Source organism: Thunnus thynnus, chromosome 17 (assembly GCF_963924715.1).
Source record: "Thunnus thynnus chromosome 17, fThuThy2.1, whole genome shotgun sequence".
Classification (NCBI taxonomy): domain Eukaryota; kingdom Metazoa; phylum Chordata; class Actinopteri; order Scombriformes; family Scombridae; genus Thunnus; species Thunnus thynnus.
In genome coordinates this window covers 18,265,646-18,292,884 of record NC_089533.1, presented here as the reverse complement: position 1 = coordinate 18,292,884, position 27,239 = coordinate 18,265,646, and the positions used below count along the sequence as shown (strand labels likewise).

The following is a 27,239-nucleotide window of genomic DNA, read 5'->3' as shown; positions in this document are numbered from 1 at the left end:
AAACTGTAATTGTATGATTTAATAAATACATGCATAAAGATCATGCATGTGATACAAAAATGTGTAATTAAGTCATTTGTACAATTTTGACACAATTTTGAGATTGTAGAACAATGAGCTAACAAAAAGAATATTTGCTATACATAATTACATTTACAAACAATCCTAAAATTGGGACATTTTAAAAAACAATCTGTGTTGCATTGCAATATTTGACAAATCAAAACCTTTTTGCCTTTCTTATAATTGAAATATCTACTTATCTAACCTGTGATTAACAGTCAACATGATCACAACTATTGTGACAGATCGATAGAATAGATTATTTATATATATATACATTTTCAGTACAGTGAGTTTGTTAGTTGTCTGGCTGAAAGAAGATGAACGTTTCCAGCATTCTTATTACAAATAGGGTTAATTAGTTCATTAGAATTAGAATTATTGTCACTTTTTAAAATCATTGTGTTCCTGTAGCAATCTTTTTACAAATACAACAACACAGAGAGTCAAAAACAAATAGCAAAGAGCTCTGTAGAGGAGTGACTCCTCTTCAGTGAGCATCCATTCTCCAATTTCACCAAAAAATATTGAGAGACAAATCCACCGCAGTTTACTTCTCCCTGTGAGGAGGAGTCAATGCAAAACCTTGATGTCTTCCACCTCTACTTATCTGACTGCAGAGAGGATGACAGAGAACAGTGGACACACAGTTTAACATGATGGACTATAGGACAGGACTGCTGCTTTTAACTCTCTGCTGGGCAGGTGAAGATCTTCACTGATCTTGAGTTGAATCTGTCCTCAAATTATTGCAAACATATGAAGCAGGTGACTCTTCTTTTTTGTCTTGACAGGTGTTGATGGTCAGACTCTGACAGAATCTGAACCAGCAGTTAAAAAGCCTGGAGAATCCCACAAACTGACCTGTACAGCCTCTGGATTCACATTCAGCAGCCACTGGATGCATTGGGTCAGACAGGCTCCTGGAAAAGGACTGGAGTGGATTGCTTATATCAGTAGTGGTGGTGGTAGTAGCAAATACTACTCTCAGTCAGTTCAAGGCCGATTCACCATCTCCAGAGACAACAGCAGAGAGCAGCTGTATCTGCAGATGAACAGTCTGAAGACTGAAGATTCTGCTGTTTATTATTGTGCTCGAGACTCACAGTGACTGGAGTTGGTTGAGCAGCTGTACAAAATCCTACAGTACTCATCCTTACTGGGCTGATAAACCACAACTATCTCACTTGTTTTGTGTATTCAGCTGTATGGAAATAATTAAGTACATTAATACAATACAGTATGTAAAGAATAAATACTGGGCCATACACACACATGCACACACAGTGAAAACCGAATAGAATTATTAGTTTATTGTTTCTGTGGCTCTTAAAGCTGCAATATCTAAACACATCACTGACATATCATCACCTCTTATTTTTATATGTTGAAATTACAGTTGATTATTTACACATCCAGCAGTTATGGAGCAACATTATCATTCATTTGTAGTTGTGTGTGGCTTTTTACCTACTAAATGCTTGAGTATGTTCAGCAGCTAGTCGCTAAAGCTGAAAACAGATGCCTGCTTTGGATGAAATTGACGCTATGAGAATGGTCAGAGTGAACCAAAACAGTAAAGTTGCGACAGATAAACAATGAGCTGAAACTCAACATATAAATAAAGTCTATGGGCTGTTGCAGAGTCACTGATAAGTCTCTATAAGTGAAGTCAATAATAGCTGCTTTAAGTATTGACTGCACACTTTCCCCCAGAGAGAAAAAAAAAATCAGGGGAAAGAATCAAATCAAATTAATGGACACATTATCTAAATAAAATGAATAAATAACCAAAAGTAGAAATTTAAATAAAGCTTCCACCGTCTCTGCTTATTACTGGGAGGGAAGTTAAAGCATCTATTTCTCTCTTCTGTGTAACCATACTTTATACTACTAAATATAACAATAAGGCAGAACTATACTTATTTATCTATATTGAAACCATAGCATTACTAGAGCCAAGGACTAACTAGTGTTCTTTTAAGCAGAGAAAGGGTGCATACACTTTTATATTGTTTAATGTGTGGACAGTGCACTTCTTGCAGCGTGGTGAGGAGTAACGTTAGCCGTCAGTCCGGAGCAGCAGCAGCAGGAGTCACTGACATCAGCAGCTGATCAGTAAGTGTCTTCAACATTAAAACACTCGGTCCTGACTAACACCAGACATTACACCAAGCTAGTTTTTGTACTTAATTTATTCACATCGATTTCTGGCCGCTCAGAAGTGTGCTGTGCTAACATTCTTATGTTAGCTAGTGGTCTGTTAGCTAACAGAAATCCATAGAAATCCAACCTGACTGCATTGTGTTAAACTGAAAAAGCTTCATGTTACGAAACTTGTCAACACGCCTTAACGTTACAGATGTTAGCTTTATAAATTCTGGGACATGTGAGAGCACTGTTATGTGTGTTTAGCCTGTGTCACCCCCTGGCTAACTCAACACTGTTAAAAAAAAACGGTGACGTTTTCACAGTGAAAACATCACCGTTTTTTTCATCCCTGTAACTTAATAGTTAACGTTAGGTCTGATAAAGATGGCAAAATGCTCTGATAGTCTATCATCTACTACCAAACTGTGTGAAATTACTGTGTTCTAAGATGTATATGTATATGTATTTGTGTGTGTGTGTGTGTGTGTGTGTGTGTGTGTGTGTGCGCGCGCGCGCCTGCGTGTATAGGATTATTAATTAAAAAGTAATCACTCTCAGTAAAAGCAATTTTTTCCAAAGTCATGCACGGCTCTAGATCCTGATGTCTTTCTTCATCATATTTCTACTCCTCACAGCTGATGACAACTCCTGCTGATGTCAGAGTCCAGTCTCTCCATCATCTCAGGTCTCACTGTGTAAGGTTAGTCAGCTCTTGTGGCAGTTGAGCTTGTCATACTATGTGCCTGTTTTTAGATATTTTATATTTATATTTTATATTTATTTTGGCTTAACTACAAGCATCTCAGCAGTCATCTGATTAGATCTGTTCTCATGTACTAACTCAAAAATGATATTGTCTCTGTTGTGTAAGTTCAGTTTTCACAGAGAAAACAGTACTTTAAGGTAATAGAATTGTTGTTAATTCAGTGTTTTATTACTCATCAGGAGAACCTGAACCTGAGATCCTGTGTACGACTAAATGGATGCTGCTGATGGAGACCTGACTTCACCACCACCCTGGCTGTCCTCTTCACATCTTGCTATAGTTCACAGTTGAATATCAGGAGGAAACAATGACATCGCTGGAGTCTGTTCAAAAGATATTGCTCATCAACATTTTTACAACACATCCTATTTCTTTTACATTCATTTTACTTGCATTTTCCCTGTGATTGTTAAGATTGCTGTTAAGATTAAGATGAAATAAAGAAAATACAAACTACTACAAATAATAACTCAGATGTTTTCTTAAAAAGGACCTGTAAACCTTCTGTAAATGAAGACAACATAATGTCTATAAATCATGTGGAATCATAATATGAAGGAGTAAAAAACAGTTGTAGATTTCTCCACAAAATCACTAGAGGTCAGTGTCAAGTTTCTCTCTCCTCTTTTACAATAAGGAAACACTCAGATCTGCTTTTCTCATTAATCTTAACTGACTGACACTTGAAACCTGCACTGAACTAAAGCCTGATTCTCCTGCTTGTCATTTACATGGTGTCAAAATGTGCTTGAAACAAAAGTCATGTGTGAGTTTGATTCAGATAATTTTGAATAACACAGTTTGAATCTATATGATATTTACCATCAGCAGTGACTGCAGCTCAGTCTGTCAGTGTCAATTCATCATCTCAACAGACAGGAAGTAAATCTCAAGATGAACAACAGAACGCCTAAAGGAGCTGTTGTGTATTTTTATTAAAGCTGGATGAACAAAAACTATGTCCTCCTTCTCTCATCCTCACTGATAGACTCTACACAGTCTCACATTATTAATGTCCTCAGGTCAACTAATTCACAATTACACAACACACAGTCATCTGAGTACCACTGATGTATGACTGAGCTTTAAAAGTAAGATTTCATTACAAAGAATATAATGTTAATATAAATGAAAAATCTGACTCTTCCATCACATACTGTAGCTTCATTGAAACCATTGCTGAGAGAAGACAGCAGTAATCTATAAAGTCCAAGTTTCTCTGTGTGTCTGTGTCTTCAAACATTTGAAAACACTGAAACTATTCAACCTCTTTTATGCAAACTCAACTTTTCATGATATTTACATGATCCTGCTGCTGTTGTTGTATTTCTGTTTGAATGAAATAAGTAAGAAAAGTCAACAAATAATGAAATAAATGTAATGAAATTAGAATATTATATGTAAAGCAGATGTGATTTCCAGGTGTTTTCACTTTGCAGATATACAGTAATAACAGTCATCAGACTCTTCTATTAGTCTCCAGTTAGACCAACATTAATGCTTCATGTGTTTGATTCTATGCAAACTCAGTGATCCTCCTTGTTTCTCAGCTATAAAAACTTCACATCAGACTGTCAGTGGAGATCACAGCACATCAGTTTCACCATAAACCATGTTCTCTGTAGCTCTGCTGCTGCTGTTGGCAGCTGGATCCTGTGAGTTTCTTTGTTTTTTTTCATAGTCAGCAGTTCTTCCTGTTTTTTGATAATTTGTCACAAAATATTTTTCTTGTTGTCTTCGCAGGTGTGAAGTGTGAACAGTTGACACAGCCAGCCTCAGTGAGCAACCAGGTCAACGTCTGACCATCACCTGTCAGGTCTCTTATTCTCTCGGCTATTACACAGCTTGGATCAGACAGCCTGCAGGGAAAGGACTGGAGTGGATTGGAATGAGATATACTGGAGGCTCTCACTACAAAGATTCACTAAAGAACAAGTTCAGTATCGACTTAGACTCTTCCAGCAACACAGTGACTCTAAACGGACAGAATGTGCAGCCTGAAGACACTGCTGTGTATTACTGTGCCAGAGACCCACAATAACACAAACCATCAGCAGACCTGAACAAAAACCCCTCAGAGCCTGAACACTTGTAACATGAAGCCACCAGAGGAGGAGCCCTCAGACCACTAATGATTTCAAGTCTAAGTCAAACAGTCTATGAATACTGTTTACTGTACATTAGTACTGAAAATGTCGAAAAAAATATAATAAAAGCATTTGATTGCATAATGCAATAATATACATACTAGAACATTATAATAACTGATATATGACATGATGGGACAAATGGATTACAATAATAGAGATTATTAAACTTTAAACCATCATATATTCAAAGAGACTGGTGTGAGCTACAATTTCACAAGTTGATGCTTTTCCCAAATAGTGTCTTATTTCTCTGACTCATAATGTCTATATGTAGAATATTGAGGAACGAATAACAGCAACATTTCAACATGCACCTTGCTTTTAAAAGGAAGCAGTGAAACCCCCAAAAGTCGTGTCTTTTCCATAACTTCATCATTTAAATCTTTCAGCTCTCATTGACAAGTGTTGTGTTAACAGTAATAGTAAACCTCCCACAGTGAATATTTACCTGTTTGGGTGTTTGTTTTGAAATATTGTTTTATTAAATAACCACAATACACGAATGCAGATCATACATTTAACAGTTTTAAAAAGCTGATTATCTCAAAGAAAATTTAAAAATAACGTTTTCCTCAAAAACAGCAGGATTCTGATGGATATCAAAGGACATCAAAATGTATTCAGCTCATCCTTTTTGTCATGCAGGTGTCTTAAATCACCAGTTGATGATTAATAAATTGTATGAAGGACATTTTATTTAGTATTATGCTGTGCTCATACTTTTGAAGTTAATTATGAGACTGATGTAGGAGAAGCTGACAGTGAATCAATTCTCTCAGGAAACCAGTTCACATCATATTTAATTTGAAAACAAACTAATCACACTGTAAACATGGCTTAGAGAACGCTAACAGTGTTGGTGGTTACTCCTGTGTCCATGGTGCTCATCATCACTTTTTGCGGCGTTAATTTTAATGAATATGTGTTCCATTATCCATGATGAAAATTTCCCAAACAACAGTCCTTAATGTTATTAATATTATTATGTGGTCACAACAATACATAATAGTTTACAGTAAAAGCGGAGATGCATTATTTTAAATAGTAACAGTTGTTTCATTGAAGTCAGCGACATTTTCAAAATGTTACATTTAAGTGAGTAATGAAATAAAAATATTGTATGTAAAGCCTGAAGACACTGCTGTGTATTACTGTGCCAGATACCCACAATAACACAAACCATCAGCAGACCTGAACAAAAACCCCTCAGTGCCTGAACACTTGTAACATGAAGCCACCAGAGGAGGAGCCCTCAGACCACTAATGATTTCAATACCAGTTCACTGTTACAATAACAGGAAACAGTATTTGATCATATTTAACCATAAAAAGTAAAAAAAAAATATAACATGATTTATTATAATATATAATTATAATAATATAAAATAATACAGTGGAGGCATTTACCAAAAAGTGTTCTCTCTTCCTGACTCACAATATTTATATTTCAAGTGGTGAATTTGTTGCAGCATTATTTCAGTGGTAAACTACACTTTAAAAGCTCTTCATCTAAGAAGAAATGAAACATAAAAGTTTCTTTACGTCAATTTTATTTTTATTTTTAGTTTGTGGCTCCACATAAATTACTTTTGTCAGTCTGGAATAACAATGAGAGGAAGGACTGAACAGAACAAGAAATGTAACATTTTCTCCTTTTACTCGTGAGAATACAAGAGCTTTACAAAACACTTTCACAGTCTTTGGCACAATCTGTCACCAGTATAGATGCAAACATTACAGGTGACCTCAGTAGATCAAAATATTAGCAAACTGTAAATAAGTTAAATATGCTGTGGTATTAAAATAAAATAATGTCATTAATAACTGACAACTATCATTTTCTTGGTCTGGATGTTTATAAATTAAAACACGTTTTATGTCTTAGTCCTATGTGTATTGTAGATTAATATTGACTTTTTTTTTTTTTTTTTTTTTTTTTACATATTTACCCGTTTCTTTTTACATATTTTTCACATCTTCTCATCAGTTTGCTTCACTTATATTCCTACTGGGGTTTTCTTTCCCCCTGACATCCTGAATGTTATGAGCACTTTGTGAGAAAAACAAAACAAAGCAAAATTAGTTCAGGAGGTACTTTTTCTATTAAAACTTAATGATAATAAGTATGAACTTTATATTGAAATTATTATTGCAAATTTTCAGTATTTTAATCCTCTCTCCTTGCTGTGAGGAGGAGTCAATGCAAAACCTTGATGTCTTCCACCTCTACTTATCTGACTGCAGAGAGGATGACAGAGAACAGTGGACACACAGTTTAACATGATGGACTATAGGACAGGACTGCTGCTTTTAACTATCTGCTGGGCAGGTGAAAATATTTACAGATCTTAAATTGAAGCTGTCTTCAAAAAATTAAAAACTTAATTAACAATTTTCTTTTTGTCTTAACAGGTGTTGATGGTCAGACTCTGACAGAATCTGAACCAGCAGTTAAAAAGCCTGGAGAATCCCACAAACTGACCTGTACAACATCTGGATTGTCTTTCAGTAGCTACTACATGGCCTGGATCAGACAGGCTCCTGGAAAAGGACTGGAGTGGATTGCTACTGATACTGGTGGCAGCACCAAATACTACTCTCAGTCAGTTCAAGGCCGGTTCACCATCTCCAGAGACAACAGCAGAGAGCAGCTGTATCTGCAGATGAACAGTCTGAAGACTGAAGATTCTGCTCTTTATTATTGTGCTCGAGACTCACAGTGACTGAGTTGATTGAGCAGCTGTACAAAATCCTACAGTACTCATCAGACCCCCTTTAACTCACATGAATAATGTCATCAGTTCAGTTAGTTCAAGAAAATGATGTAATTCCTTCACACCCAAACACCTTCTTTGAACCGACAATATGCTAATTGGGTTTTTAAACAAAGAATCCTAACAACAGTTCTTCAGAAAGAATTTAATTCTCTTCTTACCTAAAGCAACATTTTTTTATTTTTTTTTTTTAACTTGAATTTCTGTATCTGAGCAGCTCTGAATGTCTGTGGCTTCAAACATGTGCAACACAGATACAACAAAAAAGTATTTTATGTAAAACTCCAAACCTCCACACAGCTGCAGAAAACTCATGTTACATGACTTTGTTATCACTTCACTTTCTGTTGGCAAATGATGAATTTACATATACAGTTATAAATGTTTTATTAAAAGTACACATACATATTCTTTTTTAAGATGTCAGACTCTTCGTAACTTTCAATTAATTCTATTTATTCATGTTTTTGTGGATGATAATAAGTTTTCATCCATTATTAGACAAATTCAACTATTGTAAAATCTCATTCTTGAAAAATGCAATATTAGAATACAATCAGTTTATCTACAATAATACATGAATAAATTGTAGATTATTTAATTTAATTTTTTTTAAATCATAGCACCATTATAAATTCACTAAATTAACCATATGTCATGTTTAAGTACATATTCAGTCTGGAAACTTGATAAGAAAGACTGAACAGGATAAGAAATGTAACATTTTCTCCTTTTACTCGTAAGAATGCAAGAGCTTTACAGCTTTAATATTAGACTGAAATCAGTTTTTCTACATTGATACATGAATAGATGGTAAATTATTTCAAATGTCATTTTAAATAAAATCATAGCAGCACCATTATAAGTTTACTCAATTAATCATATATCATGCTTAAGTACATATTCAGTCTGGGAACTTGAGGAGAAAGACTGAACTTTTCACCTCAAACTGATAAATATAAGTAACAAGAAGAAATAGATAATTGTTTATTCAACAATATGCAAATACATGTGATTCATAAGGAAGTGAAGTGTGTGTGTGTGTGTCAGTGAGAGGACAGAAGAGCTCACATCAGTTCAGCTTCAACATCAACCATGTTCTCTGCAGCTCTGATGCTGCTGCTGGCAGCTGGATCCTGTGAGGAGCTTTCAGTGGATTCACACTAATGAACACATTAGAAACACTGAATAGTCAGATGAATGATGGAGATAATGTTGATTTCTCTTTCCACAGGTGTGTACAGTATTGATCTCATCCAGCCAGATTCAATGGTTGTGCAGCCTGGACAGTCTTTGACCATCATCTGTCAGGTCTCTGGTTATTCTCTGACTGATAGCAGCTATGCAACAGGTTGGATCAGACAGCCTGAGGGAAAACCAATGGACTGGATTTTCCACATGTGGGGAGGAGGCAGCTTGGTACAAAATAATGCTCTGAAGAACAAGTTCAGCTACAGCAGAGACACTTCTGCTGGAACAGTGACAATAAAAGGACAGAATCTGCAGCCTGAGGACACAGCTGTGTATTACTGTGTCCGCTACACCACAGTGATACAAACCACCAACAGACCTGCACAAATACCCAGAAACCATGTGACTCAACCACTAACATATTTTTCAAAGGGGGATTTATCTGCAAATTCAGCTTCACAATTAATATACAATCCATTTTTTCATCATTTCACTCCATCTATTATAATTTAGATTTTTTTATTTTTTTAATCTTACATTATTATTATCCTTGTTTTACAATAAGTCACTTTGTAACATTTAAAAAAAAAACTTTTATTTTGCAGATACTTTTGTCCAATGCAACATATGAATAATTGAATAGTGCTTCTCTACATAAATAAGTAATAATTATTATTATTATTCTAGAGATTGCATCATCAGTTTTTTAGATGTCCAAACAGCCATTGGCTTCAGTTCTTGTAGTATGAAAATCACATTATAGGTTTAGTTTGAGGTAAACAACATATAATGTCTACTTAAGTTATTTGAGATTTTGTGTTACAATGATAAGAAATCATATGAATTTGTTTTGGGGGAATCTCAACAATTTGGCAGCAAAACCTTTTTAATATATGTGGTAGAGTTTTTAGTTGTGTGTTATGTTTCTGCTTGTAGCTTGTACTGTTTGGGGATTTTTCTAATATCTAATATTTATAAGAACAAAATCTAACAAAATCAAAATTCAGAGCAGAAAATGTAACTTCTGAAGACAATTCAAATTCAGGACAAATTTCATTTCCATACTGCATGAATAAAATTAGTTTCTAGTTACAACTCTCACTGTACAGAAAATTAAAATTGTGTGTGTTCAACAAGCAAGGTCTTTGACGGCCAAATCCAACCATGCTTTCTCCTTCCTGTGAGGAGGAGTCAATGCAAAACCTTGATGATGCAACAAAAATCTATTTCCAGACAACAACAATTCAGAGCAAAAAATGTAACTTCTGAATCAAATTCAGGACAAATTTTAAATTCACATTGCATAAAAGTATTAATTAATTTGGCAAGAGTCACAACTCTGACTATACATTGTAATAGTCTGAGTTCAACAAACAACAGGTCTAAATGATGGACAAATCCAATCCAGTTGTTTCCTCCCTGCAAGGAGGAGTCAATGCAAAACTCAGAAGTCTTCCACCTCTACTTATCTGACTGCAGAGAGGATGACAGAGAACAGTGGACACACAGTTTAACATGATGGACTATAGGACAGGACTGCTGCTTTTAACTATCTGCTGGGCAGGTGAAAATATTTACAGATTTTAATCTAACAGAGTTTTTTGTGTCACCAGCTTATTTCTTTTTATGTTTTTTTTTTCTCTTGACAGGTGTTGATGGTCAGACTCTGACAGAATCTGAATCAGTGGTTAAAAATCCTGGAGAATCCCACAGATTGACCTGTACAGCCTCTGGATTCACATTTAGCAGCTACCATATGAACTGGGTCAGACAGGCTCCTGGAAAAGGACCAGAGTGGATTGCTTTTATATACACACCTAGTTCTTCTATCTCTTACTCCCAGTCAGTCCAGGGCAGATTCACCATCTCCAGAGATGACGCCAGCAGTAAGCTCTATCTACAGATGAACAGTCTGAAGTCTGAGGACACAGCAGTGTATTACTGTGCCAGAGACACGCAGTGAGAGACAGTGATAGGAGAGTCATACAAAAACTACTTCCTCTCTTTACAAACAACAAGGACATTAATTTCTTTAGTAGTAGTTTTCTTGTAGTATTAATTGTAATCAACATTATCTTTCTTGTCAGTGATTCTGAGTCGTGATTGAATATTTAAGTTGTACTTTATCATCTTTGACTGAATGCTGAATTTGGTTGTTAACCTACATGAATAAAATTAATATAAGATTAAAATGTATTGAAATGTATTTTTTCTTTATTTCTTTCTTTATTTTTTCTTTCTTTATTTTTTATATTATTATTATATTAAAAAAGATTATTTCCTTCTACATATAATGCTGATAATGAAATATTCTGTGTTAATCTTCACATGAAGATGAAGATCACGCATGTAATTCAAAAGTTTACATTTTGGTAATTTGTGTCGCTTCCATGTGATTTATAGGTTGTGAAACAAAAATATGAGAAAAAGTAATCAGCCATAAATAACCAAATCCACACATAATCCTGAAACTGAGACATTTTGCTGTTTAAAAATATGTTTTAAGGGAAAAAGTCTAGAAACCAAAGGCAGCAGGGTCTCTTTTTCCTACTATTTCCATGCCTTCAGCTGTTCTTTGTCCAGTCACTCATACATGACAACCTCCAGCACATTTAATAACACAGTGTTCCTCATCATCATCATCATCATCATCATCATCTCTGAATGTCCTGCTCTTGTTGATAAGAGTTTAACAGTTTTAAAAAGCTGATTATCTCCACGAAAACTTAAAAAATAATGTTTTCCTCCAAAACAGCAGGATTCTGATGGATGTCAAAGGTTTGAGCTTGATATTTTAAATACTCAAAATGTATTCAGCTCATCCTTTTTGTCATGCAGGTGTCTTAAATCACCAGTTGCTGGTTAATAAATTGTATAAACGACATTTTATTTAGTATTATGCTGTGTTCATACTTATAAAGTTAATTATGAGACTGATGCAGGAGAAACTGACAGTGAATCAAATCTCTCAGGAAACCAGTTCACGTCATATTTAAAATGAAAACAAACTAATCACACTGTAAACATGGCTTAGAGAACGCTAACAGTGGTTACTCCTGTGTCCATGGGGCTCATTATCACTTTTTGCGGTGTTAATTTTAATGAATATTTAATCAATTATCCGTGATGAAAATTTCCCAAACAACAGACCTTAATGTTATTAATATTATTATGTGGTCACAACAATACATAATAGTTTACAATAAAAGCAGAGATGCATTATTTTAAATAGTAACAATTGTTTCATTGAAGTCAGCGACATTCTCAAAATGTTACATTTAAGTGAGTAATGAAATAAAAATCTGGTATGTAAAGCAGAGGTGATTTCCAGGTGTGTTTTCATTTTGCAGATATACAGTAATAACAGTCATCAGACTCTTCTATTAGTTTCCAGTTAGACCAACATTAATGCTTCATGTGTTTGATTTTATGCAAACTCAGTGATCCTCCTTGGTTCTCAGATATAAAAACTTCACATCAGACTGTCAGTGGAGATCACAGCACATCAGTTTCACCATAAACCATGTTCTCTGTAGCTCTGCTGGATCCTGTGAGTCTCTCTGGATTTGTCATAGTCAGCAGTTCTTCTTTTGCAGTGTAACTTGATAATTTGTCACACAAAATTTTCTTCTTTTAACAGGTGTGAAGTGTCAACAGTTGACACAGCCAGCCTCAGTGACTGTGCAGCCAGGTCAACGTCTGACCATCACCTGTCAGGTCTCTTATTCTCTTAGCAGCTATTGGACAGCTTGGATCAGACAGCCTGCAGGGAAAGAACTGGAGTGGATTGGAATGGAGCGTGTTGGACAAACCTCATACTATAAAGATTCACTAAAGAACAAGTTCAGTATCGACATAGACTCTTCCAGCAAAACAGTGACTCTAAATGGACAGAATGTGCAGCCTGAAGACACTGCTGTGTATTACTGTACCAGAGACCTACAATAACACAAACCATCAGCAGACCTGAACAAAAACCCCTCAGAGCCTGAACACTTGTAACATGAAGCCACCAGAGGAGGAGCCCTCAGACCACTAATGATTTCAACACCAGTTCACTGTCATGAAAAGGAAAGAATAAACAGAAAGAAACCATAATGTATGTAATGTAAAAACCTATAGTATGAAAGCATAAAATATGTTGTTCATTTATTTTTAATAGGAATTGATTTCATGGTGCTGTAGATACTTTGATGTTTTAATTACTATTATATCACAGTGTGTATTCCTATGGCGAAAAATTCAATAATAATATGTTATTTTTGTCTAAACTTTTATATTTTTGAAAAAGACATGCAAGACATAACATTACCACATGCATTTCCCCAAATTATCTCCTGGTGGATGAGATTAAGTTTGGTAAAAACAAAACATAATGTCATCTCATGTTTTAGTGAAGTTATTTTGTGTCATGATAATTCAGTTGCAAGTGTGTTAAAAATATGTGTTTGTTGGGGGAAACTCTGATATCCAACAACACAAGTTGGTTGTAACTCAAACTTGCAACACAAAATTCAACTTTTGAAGAGAATTCTGATTAAGTACAATTTTCAAATTTAGATTACTAAATCAAAATTCATTTAGCTGGTGTTGCAATTCTTCCATCATTGTTTTGTCTGTGAGGACGAGTCACTTCAAAACTTGGTTGTCTTCCACCTTTACTGATCCGACTGCAGAGAGAGAGACAAACTGGTTACTGTTGTTTTCACTGGTATTTGTTTGACACAAGAAACAGAGTTTGTATTTCACATTGGACATTTTATTTTTATTGACTAAAGAAGATGAGTATTTTTGACATCCATATACTGAGGAGTTACATATTTTTCACATATTCTCATCAGTTTGCTTCACTTATATTCTTACTGGGGTTTTCTTTCCCCCTGACATCCTGAATGTTATGAGCACTTTGTGAGAAAAACAAAACAAAGCAACATTAGTTCAGGAGGTACTTTTTCTATTAAAAGGTAACTATAAGCTTTATAAGTTCAATCCGGTTCTGTCCTCCCTGTGAGGAGGAGTCAATGCAAAACCTTGATGTTTTCCACCTCTACTTATCTGACTGCAGAGAGGATGACAGAGAACAGTGGACACACAGTTTAACATGATGGACTATAGGACAGGACTGCTGCTTTTAACTATCTGCTGGGCAGGTGAAGATCTTCACAGATCTTGAGTTGAAGTTGTTGTTAAAAAGTTACCAGCTTAAAGAAACTGATTATTTTCCTTTTTCTGTCTTGGCAGGTGTTGATGGTCAGACTCTGACAGAATCTGAACCAGCAGTTAAAAAGCCTGGAGAATCCCACAAACTGACCTGCACAACATCTGGATTCACATTCAGTAGCTACTGGATGTCCTGGGTCAGACAGGCTCCTGGAAAAGGACTGGAGTGGGTTGCAACTATCAGATATGACAGTGCTGAGATCTACTACTCTCAGTCAGTTCAAGGCCGGTTCACCATCTCCAGAGACAACAGCAGAGAGCAGCTGTATCTGCAGATGAACAGTCTGAAGACTGAAGATTCTGCTGTTTATTATTGTGCTCGAGACTCACAGTGACTGAGTTGGTTGAGCAGCTGTACCAAATCCTACAGTACTCATCAGACCCCCTTGTACTCACATGATTAATGTTGTCAGTTCAGTTAGTTCAGGAAAATGATGTAATTCCTCCACACCCAAACACCTTCTTGGAACCAATAATATGCTAATTGAGTTTTGAAACAAAGAATCCTAACAACAGTTTTTCAGAATGATTTTAATTTTCTTCTTACCTAAAGCATTTTTTTTTTTTACTTGAATTTTAGTACCTGAGCAGCTCTCTAGAGGCTCTGAATGTCTGTGGCTTCAAACATGTGCAACACTGATACAACAAGACAGTATTTTATGTAAAACTCCAAACCTCCGCACAGCTGCAAAAATCTCATACTGTTACATATTTTTTTGTCACATCACTTTCTGTTGGCAAATGGTGAATTTACATATACAGTAATACATGTTTTATTAAAAGTATACATACATATTCTTTTTTAAGATGTCAGACTATTCATAACTTTCAATTAATTCTATTTATTCATGTTTTTGTGGATGATAATAAGTTTTCATCTATTATTAGACAAATTCAACTATTGTAAAATCTCATCCTTGAAAAATGCAATATTAGAATATAATCAGTTTATCTACAATAATACATGAATAAATGGTAGATTATTTAAAATGTCATTTTAAATAAAATCATAGCACCATTATAAGTTCACTAAATTAACCATATATCATGCTTAAGTACAAATTCAGTCTGGAAACTTCAGACTGAACTCCTCACCTCAAAGTGATAAATAGAAGAACTAAGTAATCCAGTCCAATCCAGTTCACTTCTCCCTGTGAGGAGGAGTCAATGCAAAACTCAGAAGTCTTCCATCTCTACTTATCTGACTGCAGAGAGGATGACAGAGAACAGTGGACACAGTTTAACATGATGGACTATAGGACAGGACTGCTGCTTCTAACTATCTGCTGGGCAGGTGAAGATTTTCACTGATCTCGACCTGACATATAATTCATTTCAGATTTCATTCACGTTATGTTTTCTTTTTTCTCCTGACAGGTGTTGATGGTCAGACTCTGACAGAATCTGAACCAATGGTTAAAAAACCTGGAGAATCCCACAGATTGACCTGTACAACCTCTGGATTCACATTCAGCAGCTACCATATGAACTGGGTCAGACAGGCTCCTGGAAAAGGACTGGAGTGGATTGCTTTTATACACACGGGCAGTGCTGCTATCTCTTATTCCCAGTCAGTCCAGGGTAGATTCACCATCTCCAGAGATGACTCAAGCAGTAAGCTCTATCTACAGATGAACAGTCTGAAGACTGAGGACACAGCAGTGTATTACTGCGCCAGAGACACAGTGAGAGACAGTAATAGGAGACTCATACAAAAACTACTTCCTCTATTTACCTCAAAGACTTGGAACATTCAATGGTCTAAATAGCAATAATAATAATTGTCCTGAATTGCTGATTTTAATGTTTTGTTTTGTTTTTTGTTTTCATTCATAACCACTAGAACCACCACTGATAACATTCAATAACATTCATTCCTTTATTATCACTTTTTTGCAATACTGATTGTGATGAACTGTCAGTGATGGAAAAGTAGTGATTGGCTGAATATTTAAGTCTGATTTGTAACCTGCATAAATATATATTACTAAAATAGAAAAATGTTTTTATTTGATGAAGATATATTTTTGTGTATTTGCAAGGTTTACAGATGATGTAAAAAGACTATTTTTGGTTTCATACAATGCTGATGATTGAATTCATTATATTACATTTGAAACCTAAATTTTGCTCTGTAAATACAGTGATTCAAAAATGTACATTTTGGTATTCTTTTTAAAAAAATCAAAAGCACTGATTTGTTTGTTTCAGAAACATAAATTTTGATTGTCCAATACATAATCAAAACCACATACAATCCTGAAACTGAGGCATTTTACACCCTTAACAATATGTTTTAGGGAAAAAGGCTGTGCCAGATGCATTTACTTATTAACAAATCAAATATATAAATGTCACTTTTTCACTGTTATTATTGAAGTAAATCTCAAGATGAACAGCAGGAAGCCTGAAGAAGATGTTGTGTATTTTTGTAAATCCATTGACAAAGCTAAGTCAGCTCTTGTGGCAGTTGTGCTTGTCATACTGTGTGCCTGTTTTTAGATATTTTATATTTATATTTTATATTTATTTTGGCTTAACCACAAGCATCTCAGCAGTCATCTGTTTAGATCTGTTTTCATGTACTAACTCAAAAACGATATTGTCTCTGTTGTGTAAGTTTAGTTTTCACAGAGAAAACAGTACTTTAAGGTAATAGAATTGTTTTTAATTCAGTGTTTGATTATTACTCATCAGGAGAACCTGAACCTGAGATCCTGTGTATGACTAAATGGATGCTGCTGATGGAGACCTGACTTCATTACCACCCTGGCTGTCCTCTTCACATCTTGCTATAGTTCACAGTTGAATATCAGGAGGAAACAATGACATCGCTGGAGTCCGTTCAAAAGATATTGCTCATCAACATTTTTACAACATATCCTACTTCTTTTACATTCATTTTACTTGCATTTTCCCTGTGATTGTTAAGATTGCTGTTAAGATTAAGATGAAATAAAGAAAATACAAATGTACTTGTATGGCTTGTTCTTTAATTCTGTTAACTAATCTTTGATTCTTAAGGAAAATAAGAGACAGACTCCCTGGAAGTTTGTAAGAGCAGACCCTCGGCCTGCAGAACTGACCTCTGCATCCCTCCAAGTGGGGGTTCAATCAGTGATGTTCAACAGACTCAGAAAGACCTCCTAATAAACCATTTTGATAAGTTGAATTACTACACAAACTAACATCATGAAATGACCCTAAAGGCCACTCGGACCAGAGGAAAACAACTCCCACCTTATAGATGGAAGACAGCCATAAACTAACCCACATTCCTGAGGACTTTGTGAAGCCCCTTTCAAATCTGAGACAAACCTGAAATTCATGTAAATTAAATGTCTAATCATCATGTAACTTATATCATGTTATTTGTCATGTAAATACAAGAAAAACAGTATAACTTTCATAGGTGTATGACTATCTACTAAAGAGATAGAAGACTTAGATTGTATTATCCTTTTATACTAACAGGTAACAATACTGCTCCTCTATTGACAAGAGTTAAATTCCCTTATGTGAAGAGTTAATGAATGTGCAATAACCATGTATTTGTATTTGAAGTGTTTAACTTGTGATCCATTAACTTCATAAACAATCATATTTTAGTAGTTAAATTAGACAAGTAGTTTGGTTGAAAGAATGAAGTTTCTAAAATAATAGGAATGTAAAGATAATATTTGAAGGATTGGAGTTTAAAGCTTCTTTTATTGTTAAACAATAGTTACGTTGAATGCTTTTATATTATAAAGTAAGTTATGTGAAATTATATTTAAATATGTTTCTGAAAGTAATCTAATCGCATTAGTGTGGCCTAACTTTATTTCCTTTCACTATAGGATTAAACTTTATTTCAGTAGATGGTTTAAGATGTGTAAATAGTCCGAGAAAGTTGAACTAATGAAGGTTGTATGCTTAGACATCGTGAAGTGTTAATATGAAGGTTAATGTTTGTTATTAGAAGAACTGACTTATCATGAATCATGTAAATTGCTCAACTGTTTTTGAATGGTTTTATAAATATGATACAAGCTGATAGGACCGTTATTAATCAGAAATATCATGAATCACCAAATTCCTTTACTTCAGGAGACGCAGGCCGTATTTAGAGAAGTTGAATTAGCTTTTCCCTTAGCATTCCCTGGTACAACACGTTAAGCCTCGAGTCACGCACTTCGAGCCACTCTTGCTGAATAATTTTCTTTATTAATTTTTATCATTCTTAGGCCTTATTTATTTATTTATTTTACTTTCCTTTTTTATTTATTATTTTCTGTATATTATCTGTATATATTATATTATCTATGCTTTATCATGTATCCTCAAGACGTTTAGCTATTAATAAATGTCTTCATTTATCCTAAAAGTGTTTGCTTGTTTCTTTGAACTGCAGTAAACAGAGGTCACTGTTTGGGACAAGAACTTACGATTATGAGACTGATTCATTGATTAAACTGAACCAGGGTTGGTGCTTCCTCCTGGCACTAACAAATCCTAACCAAAAAGGAGGTGGTGCCCCCAATAATGAGGTAATTCATTAATAAAGTATTAATACTCCTACACAAACTACTACAAATAATAATACAGATGTTTTTTTTTTTTTTTTTTTAAATAAAACATGTAAACCTTCTGTAAATTAAGACAACATAATGTCTATAAATCATGTGGAATCATAATATGAAGGAGTAAAAAAAAGTTGTAGTTTTCTTTACAGAATCACTAGAGGTCAGTGTCAAGTTTCTCTCTCCTCTTTTACAATAAGGAAACACTCAGATCTGCTTTTCTCATCGATCTTAACTGACTGACACTTGAATCCTGCACTGAACTAAAGCCTAATTCTCCTGCTTGTCATTTACATGGTGTCAAAATGTGCTTGAAACAAAAGTCATGTGTGAGTTTGATTCAGATAATTTTGAATAACACAGTTTGAATCTATATGATATTTACCATCAGCAGTGACTGCAGCTCAGTCTGTCAGTGTCAATTCATCATCTCAACAGACAGGAAGTAAATCTCAAGATGAACAACAGAAAGCCTAAAGGAGCTGTTGTGTATTTTTATTAAAGCTGGATGAACAAAAACTATGTCCTCCTTCTCTCATCCTCACTGATAGACTCTGCACAGTCTCACATTATTAATGTCCTCAGGTCAACTAATTCACAATTACACAACACAGTCATCTGAGTACCACTGATGTATGACTGATCTTTAAAAGTAAGATTTCATTACAAAAATATAATGTTAATATAAATGAAAAATCTGACTCTTCCATCACATACTGTAGCTTCATTGAAACCATTGCTGAGAGAAGACAGCAGTAATCTATAAAGTCCAAGTTTCTCTGTGTGTCTGTTTCTTCAAACATCTGAAAACACTGAAACTATTCAATGTCTTTTATGCAAACTCAACTTTTCATGATATTTACATGATCCTGCTGCTGTTGCTGTATTTCTGTTTGAATGAAATAAGTAAGTAAAGTCAACAAATAATTAAATAATTAAACAAATGTAATGAAATTAGAATATCACATGTAAAGCAGAGATGATTTCCAGGTGTGTTTTCACTTTGCAGATATACAGTAATAACAGTCATCAGACTATTAGTCTCCATTTAGACCAACATTAATGCTTCATGTGTTTGATTTTATGCAAACTCAGTGATCCTCCTTGGTTCTCAGATATAAAAACTTCACATCAGACTGTCAGTGGAGATCACAGCACATCAGTTTCACCATAAACCATGTTCTCTGTAGCTCTGCTGCTGCTGTTGGCAGCTGGATCCTGTGAGTTTCTTTGTTTTTTTTCATAGTCAGCAGTTCTTCCTGTTTTTTGATAATTTGTCACAAAATATTTTCTTGTTTTCTTCGCAGGTGTGAAGTGTGAACAGTTGACACAGCCATTCTCAGTGACTGTGCAGCCAGGTCAACGTCTGACCATCACCTGTCAGGTCTCTTATTCTCTTAGCAGCTATTACACAGCTTGGATCAGACAGCCTGCAGGGAAAGAACTGGAGTGGATTGGAATGAGATATACTGGAGGCTCTCACTACAAAGATTCACTAAAGAACAAGTTCAGTATCGACTTAGACTCTTCCAGCAAAACAGTGACTCTAAACGGACAGAATGTGCAGCCTGAAGACACTGCTGTGTATTACTGTGCCAGAGACCCACAATAACACAAACCATCAGCAGACCTGAACAAAAACCCCTCAGTGCCTGAACACTTGTAACATGAAGCCACCAGAGGAGGAGCCCTCAGATCACTAATGATTTCAACACCAGTTCACTGTTACAATAACAGGAAACCGTCTTTGAACACATTTAACCGTGAAAAAAGCAAAACATATATAACATGATACATAATTATAATAATATTAAATAATACAGTAGAGGCATTTACCAAAAAGTGTTCTCTCTTCCTGACTCACAATATTTTTATTTCAAGTGGTGAATTTGTTGCAGCATTATTTCAACTGACAACTACACTTTAAAAAAGTCTTCATGTAACAAGAAATGAAACATAAATAATCTTTCTTTATGTGACTTTTAGTTTTAGTTTGTGGCTCCACATAAATTACTTTTCAGTCTGGACTAACAATGAGAGGAAGGACTGAACAGGACAAGAAACAAAAATAGCAACATTTGTTCAGAGGGTACTTTTTCTATTAAAACTTAATGATAATAAGTATGAACTTAATATCAAAATTGGTATAGCAATTTCAAAAATTCAATCCGGTTCTGTCCTCCCTGTGAGGAGGAGTCAATGCAAAACCTTGATGTCTTCCACCTCTACTTATCTGACTGCAGAGAGGATGACAGAGAACAGTGGACACACAGTTTAACATGATGGACTATAGGACAGGACTGCTGCTTTTAACTATCTGCTGGGCAGGTGAAGATTTCCACTGATCTTGAGTTGAAGTTGTTGTTAAAAAGTTATCAACTTAAAGAAACTGATTATTCTCCTTTTTCTGTCTTGACAGGTGTTGATGGTCAGACTCTGACAGAATCTGAACCAGCAGTTAAGAAGCCTGGAGAATCCCACAAACTGACCTGTACAACATCTGGATTCACATTCAGGAGCTACTACATGGCCTGGATCAGACAGGCTCCTGGAAAAGGACTGGAGTGGATTGCAGCTATCAGCAGTTTTGGTGGTGGCAGCAAGTACTACTCTCAGTCAGTTCAAGGCCGGTTCACCATCTCCAGAGACGACAGCAGAGAGCAGCTGTATCTGCAGATGAACAGTCTGAAGACTGAAGATTCTGCTGTTTATTATTGTGCTCAAGACTCACAGTGACTGGAGTTGGTTGAGCAGCTGTACAAAATCCTACAGTACTCATCAGACCCCCTTTAACTCACATGAATCATGTCTTTTCTCAGCTCGGGTGGTTCAAGAAAATGATGTAATTCCTTCAAACCCAAACATCCTTTTTGGAAACAGTGATATTATAATTTGGTTTTAAAGCACATTTCCTGAGAGAGAATAATTTTTAACAATAACTGTTAATAATGATTTTAATTCTCTTCTCATGTAAACTTTTTTTTATGAATTTCAGTATATGAGCATCTCGCTAGAGGCTCAAGTTTATCTTTATGTCTGTGGCTTCAAACATCTGCAACACTGAAACCATTAAAAGTATTTTATGTAAAACTCCAAACGTCCACACAGCTGCAAAAAACTCATACTGTTACATGATTTTGTTGTCACTTCACATTTCGTTGGCAAATGATGAATTTAACTATACGGGTAAAGTCAATAAATACAAAATTTTTAGAATTAAAAGTAGACATAAATATAATTTCCACCATGTCAGACTATTTTAAACATAGATTTACAGTAGAGTCATCAAAGACAGATTTTGAAAATGATTTATCAATGTTTTTTGTGGATGATAATGTGTTTTAATCCATTATTACACAAATCCAACTATTGTGATATCTTATCCTTGCAACACTTAATAATAGACTAAAATCAGTTTAATTGCATTAATACATTAATAGATGGTTAATTATATTAAATGTCATTTTAAACAAAATCATACCACCATTATAAGTTCACTAAATTAATCATATATCATGTTTAAGTACATACTCAGTCTGGAAACTTGAGAAGAAAGACTGAACTCCTTACCTCAAGGTGATAAATAGAAGTTCTAAGAAATAGATAATTATTTATTCAACAATATGCAAATAAGTGTTATTCATAAGGAAGTGAAGTGTGTGTGTGTGTGTGTCAGTGAGAGGACAGAAGAGCTCACATCAGTTCAGCTTCAACATCAACCATGTTCTCTGCAGCTCTGATGCTGCTGCTGGCAGCTGGATCCTGTGAGGAGCTTTCAGTGGATTCACACTAATAAACACATTAGAAATACTGAATAGTCAGATGAATGATGGAGATAATGTTGATTTCTCTTTCCACAGGTGTGTACAGTATTGATCTCATCCAGCCAGACTCAATGGTTGTGCAGCCTGGACAGTCTTTGACCATCACCTGTCAGGTCTCTGGTTATTCTCTGACTGATAACAGCTATGCAACAGGTTGGATCAGACAGCATGAAGGAAAACCAATGGACTGGATTTTCCATCAGTGGGGAGGAGGTGACTTTTATCAAAATAATGCTCTGAAGAACAAGTTCAGCTACAGCAGAGACACTTCTGCTCAAACAGCGACAATAAAAGGACTGAATCTGCAGTCTGAGGACACAGCTGTGTATTACTGTGTACACCGCCCCACAGTGATACAAATCACCAACAGACCTGCACAAATACCCAGAAACCAGCAAGACTCAACCAGGCAGATGTTGTAAATGTAAAATTAAATTAATAATATTCAGCAGAGTATATGTGTCCAGTTACTCTCTGACAGAGAAGTTGTTGGTTATTTAAATGTTTTCTCTAAGTCAATTTTGTTTGACTTGGTGTCTATATCAAGAGCCCTTAGACACTTGACTTTTCCAGATTACAAGGATGTGATTAATTTCATTTTATATCAGTGTTTTATGATGCTTATTGATTAAGTTTAAAGACCATTTTCTTCTCCACGCAAAGAAAAAAACTTTTTTTTTCATAATTTTGCCAAAAAAAGACCCAAAAAACTTTCAACTTCTGTGTCAAGATTTAAGATTATTATCCCAGAAGATGAAAATTCTGATGCTCCACTCAAACAACAATGAAATTAGTACATTTTAGAAAATTCAAAGGTTTTGTTCATCACATGTTGATACAATATGTGCATTGAAATGCAGGGTGACATACTCCTGAGGCTGTGCTAAAACAGATAGTTGCAATCAAGAATGTATATTAGAATAAGAGCAAAAATAAGATAAAGCACAAAAATTTAAAGATAAAAAAAACATAAATGTATTGAATGTGTATTAAAATGCCAAAGTTGATATTTGCCAATTTGCAATTTTCACTATATAAAAGTGACAACGGAGCAACATTGTACAAAATCTCATCATGTCAAACCAAGTCAAAAAATTTACATTCAGTATTTCCAGAAAAATGTCAGTTTAACATCATTAAACACTCAGAATACACAGTCTCTCTTTATTAACAGCTCTGATCTCTAAAGCTCCTCTTAGACATGCACCTCTTTACATTAATCTTGTTGATTTTTTACCATGTCAGTCACATGTCCAAATAAGCAGCAGGGTCATTTTTATGTAAATCTGAGTGTCTGTCAATCCATGTCTGAAAAGAGTTTAAATTGTCAGTTGATGTAAATGTGTTTGTCTGTGTTGTGAAGAACAAAAAACAAAAACTGTAAGAAAACATTCTAAATAATAATAGTTTTTCCATAAACGTGCATCATAATATATGTGTTCCTAATAAAAGTGTCAGAATTTCTGCAGGATCCTTCTTTTATAGCCTGTCAGTGTCCTTCTTTATGCAAAGTGAACTTCCTCACAGTCTGCTATAAATACTTGCTGTCAGTTGCAGCAGAAGAGGAGAAGCTCCCATCAGATCACCTTCAATACCAATCATGTTCTCTGTAGCTCTGCTGCTGCTGTTGGCTGCTGGATCCTGTGAGTCTCACTGAGGCAGAGACACTGACAGTATGATCACAGCACACTGACTGTTCACTATTGTTGCACTGAGTCAATACTCAACATGTTTTCCTCCACAGGTGTGAAGTGTCAACAGTTGACACAGCCAGCCTCAGTGACTGTGCAACCAGGTCACCGTCTGACCATCACCTGTCAGGTCTCTTACTCTGTGAGCAGTTATGCTACAGCTTGGATCAGACAGCCTGCAGGGAAAGGACTGGAGTGGATTGGAAGTGCACGTGTTGGATACACCACAGACTACAAAGATTCACTAAAGAACAAGTTCAGTATCGACTTAGACTCTTCCAGCAACACAGTGACTCTAAACGGACAGAATGTGCAGCCTGAAGACACTGCTGTGTATTACTGTGCCAGAGACCCACAATAACACAAACCATCAGCAGACCTGTACAAAAACCCCTCAGTGCCTGAACACTTGTAACATGAAGCCACCAGAGGAGGAGCCCTCAGACCACTAATGATTTCAACACTAATTCACTGTTACAGTAAAGAGAGAAACAGCCTTTAGATTTTTCTAAATGTTTGTCTTAATTTAATTTGGCAGCAACTGTTTCCATCTATGTAAAGACTTTGACATTATAATCACTGATACATGACACTCAGTGAAACTCAGTGAATTACACTATTATACATTATTGAACATTAAATTGTTCAATTAATTAAATAAATTCAGTTGCCAACTTGTCTTCAAAAGCTCATCATCTGACAAGAAATCAGTCTAAAGAAATGCAGCTTCTCTCCCAAAACACCATTATTTGAAAATAAACAACATTCAATCTGAATCATAAACCACCAACTTGATGTTAATGTTATAGTAATTAGTCAAACTACAGAAAATTTTGCTTTCATCATCAGTCTAAGTGTGTTTGTCAGCAATTCAAATTCTTCTTTTGAGTTATTTTAATAAGGTGTGTACAGTATTGATCTCATCCAGCCAGACTCAATGGTTGTGCAGCCTGGACAGTCTTTGACCATCACCTGTCAGGTCTCTGGTTATTCTCTGACTGATAGCAGCTATGCAACAGGTTGGATCAGACAGCGTGAAGGAAAACTAATGGATTGGATTTTGAATTGGTGGGGAGGAGGCAGAATTGATCCAAATAATGTTCTGAAGAACAAGTTCTTCACCACACAAACCTTTCTACTAGAAAAGTGACATTAACTGAATCTGCAGCCTGATGACACAACTGTTTATTTCTGTGCACATGTAAACTCTACAGTGATACAAACCACCAGCAGGCCAGAACAAATACCTTAATTTCCCTCATATCATTGATACATGATTACAACTTAACATGTACCATACAGACAGTCTTTCTGACTATTTTTGGGTTTATAACAAAACTTCAAACAGTATAAATAAATAAGCGCTCAAGTCTCTGGGTGTCATATTGTAGGAGGAAGCACAAGCTATATTAAAAAAAAACAACAACAAAAACTTAACTTAAACTCTAACAGACTGCCAGTAAATGAGCCACTCCCTCCCCATGATACTCTGATGCAAATCTTCAGTGTGTGCAGTGTACTTCTGTCCTGCTGACTGGTCTTGTTGTTCTTGTGGAGCATCAGAGGTCACATCTCCAGCCTCAGGATGATGAACACATTCACTCTTCTGCTGGTTGCTCTCTCTCTGTCCTGTGAGTTCTCCTGCTTCTTGTTGTTTTATCTTTTATCAGACAACATCAACTGATGGTCAGTCAGTGATACCAGAAAACTTCCCAGATGACTGTTTGTCTCACTTTCTTCTGTGGTTCATCTCTCCTTTCATCTCATCAGGTTCTACAGGTCAGAGTATGGAGTCCATTCCTTCCAGTTCAGTGGTGAAAAAGCCTGGAGAGACTCTCAGTCTACATTTAGCTGCTGCAGTATGAACTGGATCAGACAACCTGCAGGAAAAGCACTGGGATGGAAGGGCCTCATTTATAGCGATGCAAGTAAAACTGATTATTCCAGCAGTGTGCAAGGACGGATAGAAATCACCAGAGATAACAACAACAACATGGTGTATCTGAGACTGTCCAACTTAAAGCCAGAGGACTCTGCTGTGTATTACTGTGCCAAATACACACTGGTTAAAGTAAGCAGAGAGGCTTTACAAAAACTCCACAGATGATGTTTTTACAAAGACCTATAGGTGGCAGTAGAAGATATGGTTTGGAATAAAACTAACTAAGGAGAATAATGACAACACCTCTAAACATGTAAACACACGCACACATGAATGCACACTGTGAAAGCAACAGCTGATGTTGGTGTTTGTGACTTCCTGTTTTTTAGGGTTAAATGTACCTTTTTAAAAAAGTAATGGTTAATAATGGTCCCATAAATCGTTTTGTACAGTAGGTCTGAAATTACAAACATACTGTAAATTGACATTTATGAATAATATATAAATTGCCCACAAATACTGCTGATCAGAATATATGACTGAATCTAAATTGGGTAAGAATTCATGTTAAAGTGGAATAATCTGAGATCATCTTCATCATAAATGTTAAAATTATTATTGAAATATAGAAATATGTTCTAAATGTCCCAGTTTTTGATTTTTATCTAGAGATATGTGTGATGTGGTGTGTTTCTCTTTGAGAAGAAGGAGTCAATGCAAATCTCTGATCTCTTTCATCTCTACATATGTGTTGCAGAATGAATGACAGAGACTAAATCACTGACATACACGCTGCAGACTGGACAGAGACAATTTGCTTTTACAATGATCAGACCTGATTATTTGGTTGTTTTTCTCATCCTGTCAATTAACTGGACAGGTAAGAACCATTGTTGTTTTTCTGACGACCTGGTATAAAGATGTTATGGCTGCATGACAGTAGCTAATAAACAGTTTAACTTTCT

At 35.4% G+C, this 27,239-nt stretch overlaps 2 protein-coding genes, 1 long non-coding RNA gene and 2 gene segments (V, D, J or C); all 5 read left to right on the top strand.

Annotated features, from left to right (window-relative positions):
- LOC137168337 (uncharacterized) overlaps positions 1–27,239 on the top strand; it is an 85,189-nt gene that overhangs the window by 1,033 nt on the left and 56,917 nt on the right. The window lies entirely within an intron of this gene.
- On the top strand, positions 697–16,215 carry LOC137201486 (immunoglobulin heavy variable 3-11-like). The segment is given in 3 exon segments: positions 697–768; positions 14,337–14,492; positions 15,840–16,215. Coding segments are annotated over 3 exon segments (450 nt in total).
- Positions 842–11,058, top strand: LOC137168234 (uncharacterized; the record flags this gene model as incomplete). Its single annotated transcript, XM_067570758.1, has 5 exons — positions 842–1,170; positions 4,825–4,970; positions 7,543–7,707; positions 9,139–9,255; positions 10,709–11,058. Coding segments are annotated over 5 exons (1,107 nt in total), but the record flags the coding sequence as incomplete, so codon positions are not given.
- LOC137201487 (uncharacterized) lies at positions 2,071–3,436 on the top strand. Its single transcript, XR_010932184.1, has 3 exons — positions 2,071–2,181; positions 2,850–2,914; positions 3,160–3,436. It is a non-coding gene; the product is annotated as an uncharacterized lncRNA (long non-coding RNA).
- Positions 20,055–20,489, top strand: LOC137201482 (Ig heavy chain V region 5A-like). The segment is given in 2 exon segments: positions 20,055–20,097; positions 20,185–20,489. Coding segments are annotated over 2 exon segments (348 nt in total).